At 35.5% G+C, this 11,319-nt stretch overlaps 1 protein-coding gene across 1 annotated transcript; it reads right to left on the bottom strand.

Annotated features, from left to right (window-relative positions):
• Window positions 1-575: 575 nt before the first annotated feature.
• On the bottom strand, window positions 576-10,301 carry LOC102750419 (uncharacterized). The gene is made up of 3 exons (XM_031026011.2): window positions 7,430-10,301; window positions 7,043-7,141; window positions 576-3,560 (listed from the first exon to the last, which is right to left on the bottom strand). The coding sequence occupies exons 1-3, from the start codon at window positions 7,461-7,463 to the stop codon at window positions 2,074-2,076; spliced, it is 1,620 nt and encodes a 539-aa protein (XP_030881871.2). The 5' UTR covers window positions 7,464-10,301; the 3' UTR covers window positions 576-2,073.
• Window positions 10,302-11,319: the final 1,018 nt, after the last annotated feature.

Raw genomic sequence — 11,319 nt, 5'->3', positions numbered from 1 at the left:
GGGCAATAATATTCTCAATAATGTTGCATGCTGACATAAATTTTAGGATTCAACATATAAGGTTAGATACGAATAAAGGCATTATTCATTATATTCTTATGTTTTTTTTCTTCAGGATGGATCATCTCACGCCCAAGAAGGAATGAATGATGATGACTTTGCTATATTCACTAGAGGCTTAACATTCTTCTCCAATATTAAATTTCTGATATTAAATAAAATATACACCATAGTTAAGAGCCATTCCATAAATAATAAAATAGACAAAGGAAAAAAATAATTTTGATAATGGATTATATTTACTGAGCATGTTAAAGTCTTAATTATAAGCATTTGTGTAAATTAACTCATTTGATCCTTACCAAACCCACATATACTAGTGAATATAGCCATGCCATTTCACATAAACTATAATAACATATAGGAATGTGTTTTTAATATAAATATGTTGAAATGGAAATGAATTATTTTTTAAAAAATTAAAGTCCCTACATTATATTTGGGCAAAATCATTAGGAAAAACTCCACAAGGATAAATAACATGGAGGGAAGGAGAGAAAAATGGCATAGTACAGTATGGTCAAAAAGGAAGCCAGTTTAATCTGTCATGTTTAAAATATGTACATGTCAAAAGGTATGCAGAGATTTCAAAAACAATGAAGAGAAGACAACCAAGTACAGTGTGCCAAGTAGGATGCTAAACATGGCATTCCTTACAAACAAAAAAAGTGGAGTCAGTCATATTATTTGACCATAGATGTTTGGTAAAAATAATGGTACAGTCATATATATTAACATTATTAATGCACTTAATCACATGGAATGTCCTATATGACATATCTTGTCATTAAGAAGACAATTTATGAGACAATTTGAATAATATGATTAAATTTGCTTTAAAAAATTATAAAAGGATTTGTTCCAACAATTTGACCATAGTTATAGCCCCTTTGGGGGATGAAAGCTAACTTTATTGGCTTCTTTGTAGAATTTAAAAATTTAGAGAAAATTATTACAATAAAATATCACATTTATGAAATAAAAATATTAATTTATATATACAAATAATCACTTTATCAATATTAAAATATATATCTTAAAGTAATGATATTTTATTTTTAAAAGATTTTATTTTTAAGTAACATCTTCACCCAACATGGGGGCTCAAACTCACAACCCCGAGATCAAGAGTTGCATGCTCCTCTGACTGAGCCAGTCAGGCACCCCTTAAAGTAATGATATTTTAAATAAAACAGTACAGGGGCGCCTGGGTGGCTCAGTCATTAAGCATCTGCCTTCGGCTCAGGTCATGATCTCAGGGTCCTGGGATCGAGCCCCGCATCGGGCTCCCTGCTCGGCAGGAAGCCTGCTTCTCCCTCTCGCGCTCCCCCTGCTTGTGTTCCCTCTCTCACTGTCTCTCTCTCTGTCAAATAAATAAATAAAATCTTTAAAAATAAATAAATAAATAAAATGGTACAGATGCAAAGATATGCGGGTATAAATTTATTATAAAAAGATCAAGTAAAGAGTTTCCAAATTGGATGTTGGGGTATAAAAAGACTCATTATATCCAAGCTTATAACATTAAAAATATAAAATGTCACAAAACTGTGCATAAATAGCTTCAGAAAATAGTTACTGAATAAGTTGTGCTGTAATAAGAGTTTTGGTGAGAACAAAATAAATTCAAAAATTTAATGTACAACATAATAATATAGTATTTTAGCTATGCATAAACCGAACTACTTACAGCTATATAAAAATAAAGTGGATTTAAAGTATTTTAAAATATGAAAAATGCAACAAAAAAGATTTTTCACTTTTCTCCACTCATGATTAGAAAGTTTTTAAAATTTAGAAAGGAATGAGCTATTGATAGAGGACTTCCAATATTCATTTTATTCTTATGGTAGTTAAACTGTGAAACACATAAGGCATTCTCATATTAATTATATTTCTATATTTTCTTACCAATAAATTTTAGGATTTCTCCTATTACATTTCTGAGATTTCTCTTTCATGTCATGTTACCTGAAAGACATGCTTAAAGGTCTTACAAAGCTTACTTTCATACTATTTCTTACCATTATGAACTTTTTGATGGCGATTAAGATTTGAGCCTCTTGCAAAAGCCTTCCCACATTCCTTACACTCATAGGGTTTCTCACCAGTATGAATTCTTTGATGCAGAATAAGGTCTGAAGAACGAAGAAAGGCTTTTCCACATTTGTTACAAGTATATGGTTTATTACCAGTATGAATTCGCTGATGCCGGGTCAGGTATGTTGCACAAGTAAAAACTCTTCCACATTCATTACATTCCCAGGCTTTCTCACCAGTGTGAATTTTCTGATGTTGTATAAGTATTGAATCTCTACTCAATATCTTTCCACATTCCTTACATTCATACAATTTCTCATCAGCATGAATTAACTTGTGTCGAGAAAGTTCTGATGAACGACGAAAGGCCCTTCCACATTCCTTACACTCATAGGGTTTCTCACCAGTATGAATTCTGTGATGTTGAGTAAGGTCTGAAGACTGACGAAAGGCCTTCCCACATTCCTTACATAAATAGGGTTTCTCACCTGAGTGAATTCTCTGATGTGCTGTAAGGATTGAGCCAGTACTAAAGGCTCTTCCACATTCCTTACATTTGTAGGGTTTCTCACCAGTATGAATCCTCTGATGCCGAATAAAGGCCGAAACATTACTAAATGCTCTAACACAATACTTACATTTATAAGGTTTCTCACCAGTATGAATTCTTTGGTGTTGAGTAAGGTATGAGGAATGACGAAAGGCTTTTCCACATTCTTTACATTCATTGGGTTTCTCACCTGTGTGAATCCTCTGATGTACTCTAAATATTGAACTAGTACTAAAAGCCTTTCCACACTCATTACACTCATAAGGTTTTTCACCAGTATGAATCCTCTGATGACGAATAAGGGCTGTACCATTACTAAATTCTCTAACACACTCCTTACATTTAAAGTGTTTCTCACTTGTATGAATGCTATGATGTAGAAAAAACTGTGAGGCATTAGTAAAGGCCTTCCCACTTTTCCTAAATTCATTAGATTTCTCCCTAGTAAAATTTATCTGATGTTGCATAAAGTTCGAGTCACTATTCAAAGACCTCCTACATTCCTCACATTCATAGGGTCTCATACCAATATGCACTGAATGATATGAACTAAGTTTTGAAGTTCTACTAAGGGTGTTCCCATATTCCTTATAGTCATAGAATTTCTCGCCATTATGACCTTCTTGATGTGTAGTAAGTTTTGAGTCCTGTCCATAGGCATTTTTATGTTTTTGGCATTCATAAGATTTCTCTTTGGTATTAAATGTTCGATGTAGAGGGAGAGATGTTTGCTGAAGGAAAGGGGATATGTCTTCAGAGGTACATGAGATTTGGCTAAAATGTCTTTCCTGAGATCCCTGTTTAAGTCCATGCTTTGTACATCCTTCCATTATAACCCACTGGGATGAATCTATTTTATAGTTACCCTTTTTCAGAGATAATTTCTTGTTCTCACACCTAGATTTATATTCTGAAAGAAAACACAAAAACATTCACTTTTTTGGGAGGGAGAAGACACAAAACTTAGAAAAGGCAGAATTACATTGACATCAATGTTTATAATGTAAATAGGATTTACAGTTCTTATATGGTGGTGCAATTTGAGAGATAAAGTATAGAAATTGAAAAGAGACATAGAAAGACATGGGGGAAGGGGATCAGAAAAAGACGAAGTCAATGATTCTTAAATTTTGGAATAAATTCAAAGTATACTTCGGCAAAAACCCAAAAATCTGATAACCTAATCTGTTAGAAGGCTATAGGCAAGTAACCTCTTTCACACATTCAGTGTAGCAAATAAAAATGGTACAACTACCATACGGGGATATTTGCCAGTTTCTAGCAAAATTATATAAGTATTTATCCCTTGAGCAAGCAATCCCAATTCTAGGAACCCAAACTATACTTTCTGGAAAGAATCTGAAGAGATTTATGCAGAAGGTTATCCACTACAGAACTATTTGTGTAAGAGCAAATGACTATAACAAACCCAAATAGCCACCAACTTAATACTACTTGAACTCAGTATCGTAAATGCACACAATAGAGTTCTAAGTAACTTAATAAAGAAATGAGAAGTATCTATATATTCCTATTGAATGATCTTCATGACTTTTTAAAGTAGAAGAACAAGGTAGGAGTAAACTGTATGTATATGCTGCTACCATTTATAAAAGAAAGGGGATATATGAAGATATATACATAAGGGCTCACATTAAGCAAAACAAAGAAAGGATAAATCATGAAGTTTATGACAGATATACTATGTTGGAGGGAATTAAAATGATGGGGATGAGGTAAATTCAAATATGCCACAAAAATGTAGAGGAAATTGATATTAGGTGAGGAATATAGGAACTCTCTATACTATTTTTGCAACTTTTTTGGTAAATATAAAATTATTCCAAAACTAAAAAAAATTTTTAGGGTGCCTGGGTGGCTCAGTTGGTTAAGCGACTGCCTTTGGCTCAGGTCATGATCCTGGAGTCCCTGGATCGAGTCCCGCATCGGGCTCCCTGCTTGGCAGAGAGTCTGCTTCTCCCTCTGACCCTAACCCCTCTCATATGCTCTCTCTCATTCTCTCTCTCTCAAATAAATACATAAAATCTTTAAAAAAAAATTTTTTTTTAAAAAGAAGAAAAAGTCATGCCCATAAAAATCATAAAAAAAGATGAAAACACATAGTAGTGCTATTTCTATTGAACACTTCCTGAACAGTGCAGGCACAGCAATAAGACTAAAAGGAGTATCAAAATTGCAAGCATAGAAAAGCAAGAAACAAAGCTGAAAATATTTACAAATTTTGTGACTGTCTGCTTGGAAACTTTACTATTAACAATTCCAATAATTAATGAGATATGGCAAAAATCAACACATAACACCAAGAAAGATAAGTCAATTTTATACATCTTTTTTATTTTTGCCAACGTATCTATATGGAATGATTTCCACAACAACTTGTTAATAATTATTAAAAGAAAACCAGAACGGAGTGCCTGGGTAGCTCAGTTGAGCATCCGACTCGATTTCGGCTTAGGTCACAATCTCAGGGTTATGAAATGGAGCCCAGCGTCAGGCTCCACATTGAGTGGAGCCTGCTTAAGATTTTCTCTCTCCCTCTGCCCCTCCCCCCACTTGCATGTGTACATGCGCATGCGCTCTCTCCCTCTCTCTCAATCAAAAAAGAAAAAAAAACAGGACAGTAAAAAAGAGTGCAGAGAGAGCACTTGGGTGGCTCAGTTGTTAAGCGTCTGCCTTCGGCTCAGGTCATGATCCTAGGGTCCTGGGATCGAGCCCCGCACTGGGCTCCCTGCTCCGCCGGAAGTCTGCTTCTCCCTCTCCCACTCCCCCCTGCTTGTGTTCCCTCTCTCACTGTGTCTCTCTCTGTCAAATAAATAAATAAAATCTTTAAAAAAAAAAAAAAAAGAGTGCAGAGAGAATACTATCCCATGTACAAGAGGGAAGGAGAATTGGGAATATAAATGTGAACATGCTCTATTTCTGAAAAAATAAAGGCAGAAAGGATTAATCAGACTACCTCAACCAACCCCCTCCCCCTACCACCAAATACCTAGAGTGAGGATGGCAATGAATGAAGCAGATAGGGTTGCAAACATAACTTCTCTAAGTATATTTTTATATTGACTTTTAAAGCATATAAATGTTTTATATATTCCAATTCTAAACTAAAAATAATCTAAACTTAACAGTTAAGATAAATGGTGTATTAAGGGCACCTGGGTGGCTCAGTTGGTTAAGCAAGCTAGCTTAGGCTCAGGTCATGATCCCAGGGTCCTGGGATCTAACCCCACATTGGGCTCCCTGCTCAGCTGAGAGCCTGCTTCCCCTTCTCCCTCTGCCTGCCACTTTGCCTACTTGTGCTCTCTCTCTATCTCTCTGTCAAATAAATAAAATAAAATCTTTAAAAAAATAGGTCATAATACTTAATATGACTTTAAAAAAAGATAGGTATATTAAGTTGAAAATGCACAAAAAAGAATTAATCTAGCAACTTTATGAACTGTACTCTGGAAATCCTTGGTGTAACCTATTCTAAGGGAAAAAGGAAAAGGAAACTGTAATAAATCTTGAACATGACTTCAGGTAGGTTTTTCAGTCAGTAGTTGTGCTGGTATTCTAATTTTGAAAGTATTCTGTGGCATTTGGAACAGAAGGCTTGAACAAATATACTCATGTTGTGGGAAATAGGGTTTTCCACTGTTAAGAAAAAGTTACAAAACTGAGATGTAGAAAAGTGAGACAGAATCTTGTCTTTTGGACTTCAGTTACAGTTATTAGTATGATTCACTTATAAAATATATGTTCCCTGTCTCTTTGTACTTAATAGATATAAAAGCAATGAAAATCCAGTAGCAATGAGTGCACTGAACACTGATATTGGTCAAGGAACACCATTCCCTATTAAGAGAAAATAAGGCTTCTTTTTTTTTTTATTTTTTTTAAAGATTTTATTTATTTATTTGACAGAGAGAGACACAGTGAGAGAGGGAACACAAGCAGGCAGAGTGGGAGAGGGAGAAGCAGGCCTCCCGCAGAGCAGGGAGCCTTATGCGGGGCTCGATCCCAGGACCCTGGGATCATGACCTGAGCCGAAGGCAGACGCTTAACGACTGAGCCACCCAGGCGCCCCGAGAAAATAAGGCTTCTTAATGAGCTGGCTAATTCCAAGTTGGGGAAAGAAAAATACAAGATGAGACTGGAACATATTTTTGTGCCAGAAAACAAGAAGGTCATTAAAGACTCATGCATACATGAAAAAGGTTGAAGGTGAAGGTGTGGGCATTTGGAAGTTCATGATGAGTTTACTTTTCTTAATAGTTGTAGGCCTTTGAGGGGAGATTCCTCCAAACATCTCAAAGATGTGATCTCCTTACTGAGCAGCTGGTTTATATCCTACATTCCTCTTCCTTTGTATAATCATCAATCACTTACCTAGGTACAGGCCTCTTGTCAGCTCACTGTCAAAAACACTCCAAGGCTCCTTCCCTTGCTCCAATAAAGAGATCACATCTGGCTTGGGAATGCAAAGACCTACTCATAAGAGAAGAAAGGAGACTTTTTATGTCGTAGGTGTCCCAGGACACAAATCCTATCCTATGATCAGCAAATAAATTGGCAGGGCCACAAAAAAGGAGAGAGGGTGGAGTTTTGGCCTTAGGCCCAATGAAGCTACACAGTCCCAACTCTACAAAGCTCAAGCATGTCTTTAGGAATAGGGAGAAGAAACGCATAGGATATATGAAAGGAGTTGAGAAAATCTTCTCAGGAGAAGCAAATATTCCAAAGGGCTCTAGAGTTTTTGGAGAAAGGTATACTTACCGACTGAGACCAGGTTGCTATAATTCTCCAACATTACATATTTGTACAAATTCCTTTGAGTTGAGTCCAGGCATTCCCACTCTTCCTGAGAAAAGTCTATAGACACATCCCTGAATAGCACAAATCCCTGAAACAAAAATCCTGAGTTATACTCGTGTAATGAAAATAAATGACTTCAAGGTAGAAGGAGAGATGAGAAACATAAAAGAAGAAGTAAAGGAGAGTTTTACAGGAAAGGAGAGAAATGGATCACAAACAGGTTGGGCTCAATACCCGTGATGTGGGTGAAAACTAGAGTTAGTGTTAATCAATGAGCAGGCCTCACACAACCCAACTCCTGCAGATAAAAACTCCTGTGCACAATGAGGGAATTCCAAGATCCATTCTCGTTTAAGAACATACTAAATCTAATTAAGAGGAATATCCAATTAAACAGCTAACTGGTATATAGTATATTCTCAGTAAAGAGAAGTACACTTATGCTTCCCTTCCCCCGCTGAAAAATCAAGTTATAAATAATTGGTAAACTCTTGGAAGTGTATCAGAGGATAAAATTTTAGAATAATAAGAATATAAAGAAGATCTTGACATTTTCAACAATCAGAAAGCAGGTCATGTGAAAGGTACCAGAAAATAGAAACACATTGCCCTGCTCAACAGTGCCCTGAAATGAAGAAACAAAACAAAATTAAAAATGTAACAAATTTTGCAATACTGAGAATGAACCCTTGACTAGAGTCATTTATCCAGCCAAAATTCACACAAATGTATGGCTGTGTAATACATTTCTAGAGAAGCAAAGAATCAAATATGTATCTCCTATGTACCTTTTCTCTTTTGTTTTTTATTCTTTTATTATTTATTTATTTATTTATTTTATTTAAATTCAATTAGCCAACATGTAGTACATTATTCTTTTATTTAAAACAGATTTTTCAGCTTATTGAGGTATAATTGACAAATGGATCCTATATGTTTAAGGTATACAACGTGATGATTTGACACATGTATACTTTGTGAAATGATTACCACAATTGGGTTAATTAACACAGCCATCACCTCACATGGTTACCGTGTGTGTGTGTGTGTGTGTGTGTGTGTGTGGTGAGAACCCTTAAGGTCTACTTTTTTTTTTAAGATTTTATTTATTTACTTGAGAGAAAGAGAGAGAGAGAGAGAAAGCACAAGCAGAGGGGAGGGGCAGAGGGAGAGGGAGAAGCACACTCCCTGCTGAGCAGGGAGCCCAAGGCAAGGCTTGATCCCAGGACACTGGGATCATGACCTGAGCCAAAGGCAGATGCTTAACCAACTGAGCCACCCAGACGCCCCTAGGTCTACTCTTTCAGCAAATTTCAAGTACATAACACAGCCTGTACTCTTTGACCAGCATATCCCTATCTCCTCCAGCCCAGTCCTTAGTAACCTCCACTTTATTCTGTTTGGGTGAATTGGACTTTTTTTTTAAATCTCACATATAAGTGAGATCATTACAGTATTTGCTTTCCTCTGGCTAATTTCACTTAGCATAATGTCTTCTAGACACCATCCATGTGTTTGCAAATGGCAGGATTTCCTTCCTTCTCATGGCTGAATAATATTTCACTGTCTGCCTATCTATCTATCTATCTATCTATCTATCTATCTATCTATCTATCTATCTATTTAGATGTCTATAAAGATATCTCACATCTATTTTATCCATTCATCACTCATCACTGGTGAGTGGACACTTAGGTTGTTTCCATAACTTGGCTATTGTAAATGATGTTGCAGTGAAAATGAACATGGTAGTGCAGATATCTCTTCAGTATACTGATTTTGATTTCTTAGGATATATATCCAGAGGTAGGACTGCTGAATCATATAGTAGTTCAATTTTTAATTTCTTGAGAAATCTCCACACTGTATTCCATAGTGGCTGTACCACTTTATATTTCAACCAACAGTGTACAAATGTTCCTTTTTCTCCACTTCCTCACCAACACTTATCTGTTATCTTTTTGGTAAAAGCCATCCTAACAGGTGTGAGATGATATCTCATTGCAATCTTCAACTTCCCCTAGTGATTAGTGAGGTTAAGCATCTTTTATATGCCAGCTGGCCATTAGTATATCTTTCCTGGAAAAATGTCTATTCAGGTCCTTTTCCCATTTATAAATCAGCGTATTTGGGGTTTTTTTGCTGTTGAGTTATAGAAATCCTTATATATTTTGGATATTAATGGCTTATCAGATATATGGTTTGCAAATATTTTTTCTCATTCCATACATTGCCCTTTCATTTTATCAACTGTTTCCATTACTATGCAGAAGCTTTTTAGTTTGATGTGGTCCTACCTGAATTTTAAAGTTGGAAAGAAATTTTCAATTGACCCCTATTGAGGCAGTACCTACCAATTCACCCTGCCCACCAGGAGGGTGTGAGAATATTCTTCCCCACACTATAGCTGGTATAGTTAATACCTAATTTCTATATCTTTGCCAATATGAGTAGTAAAAATGGAAGTTCTCATTTATATTTCAAATTATACTGATAATTATTTTTATAATATTATAAGGTTGATTACTTCTGCCTAGTTCTTACTGCAGAACTATATAGTTCTTATAGTATGAATTATTTTTTTTAATATTCTGGCCAATTCTTAATGAGGTTAATGTTTTTCTCTTATTGAGATTAGTAGTAAGTTATAATTTGCTACAAATGTATCATAGTTCGTCACTTGTAGGACAGGTAAAAAGTGATACTTGTCAATCTTTTCCACAAGGGACTCCTGGACTTGCATTATTAAAAAAAATTACCTTCTGGGCGCCTAGGTGGCTCAGTTGGTTAAGAGACTGTCTTCGGCTCAGGTTATGATCCTGGAGTCCCAGGATCGAGTCCCACATTGGGCTCCCTGCCCAGCGGGGAGTCTGCTTCTCCCTCTGACCCTCCCCCCTCTCATGTGCTCTCTCTCTCTCTCATTCTCGCTCTCTCAAATAAATAAATAAATAAATAAAATCTTAAAAAAATATATTACCTTCTATTCAAGCTCACATGGAACATTCACCAAGATAGACCACATTCTGGGCCATAAAATATACCCTAACACTTAAAAGAATAGAAATCATACAATGTCTACTCTCAAATAACAAAGGTATTAAACTAGAAATTGATTAACAGAAAGGTAATTAGAAAATCCCAAAATAGGGCGCCTGGGTGGCTCAGATGGTTAAGCGTCTGCCTTCGGCTCAGGTCATGATCCCAGAGTCCTGGGATCGAGTCCCGCATCGGGCTCCCTGCTCCGCGGGAAGTCTGCTTCTCCCTCTGCCTCTCTCTCTCTCTCTCATGAATAAATAAATAAAATCTTTAAAAAAAAAAAAAAGAAAATCCCAAAATATATGAAGATTAAACAACACACTTCTAATAGATAGGTCAAAGAAGAACTTTCAAGAGAAATTTAAAAATATTTTAACTAGATGAAAATGAAAACACAGACTATAAAAATTTATGGGATGCAGCAAAATCAGTGCTCAGACAGAAATTTATAGCAATTAATGTATATATTAGAAAAGAAGAAAGATCTGAAACCAAAAATCTAAGTTTCACCTTAAGAAACTAGAAAAAGAACAAATTAAATCCAAAGGAAGCAGAAAAAGAAAAATAATAAGAGAGCAGAACTCAATGAAATTGAAAACAGGGAATCAATATAGAAAATCAACAAAACCAAAAGATATTTTTTAAATATCAATAATATAAATAAGCCCTCTAGCTAGGCTAACTAAGAAAAAATACAGAAGACATAAATTACTAATATCAGAAATGAAAGAGGGGACAGCACTACATATTGCATAAATATTAAAAGATAATAAAATAATACTATGAACAACTATGCCCACAGATCTGATAACTAG

This window comes from Leptonychotes weddellii, chromosome 16 (assembly GCF_054177405.1).
Source record: "Leptonychotes weddellii isolate Sample4059 chromosome 16, ASM5417740v2, whole genome shotgun sequence".
In the NCBI taxonomy this organism is placed as follows: Eukaryota; Metazoa; Chordata; class Mammalia; order Carnivora; family Phocidae; genus Leptonychotes; species Leptonychotes weddellii.
The sequence above is the reverse complement of the archived record's forward strand: the minus strand, read 5'-3'. Positions and strand labels throughout refer to the sequence as shown.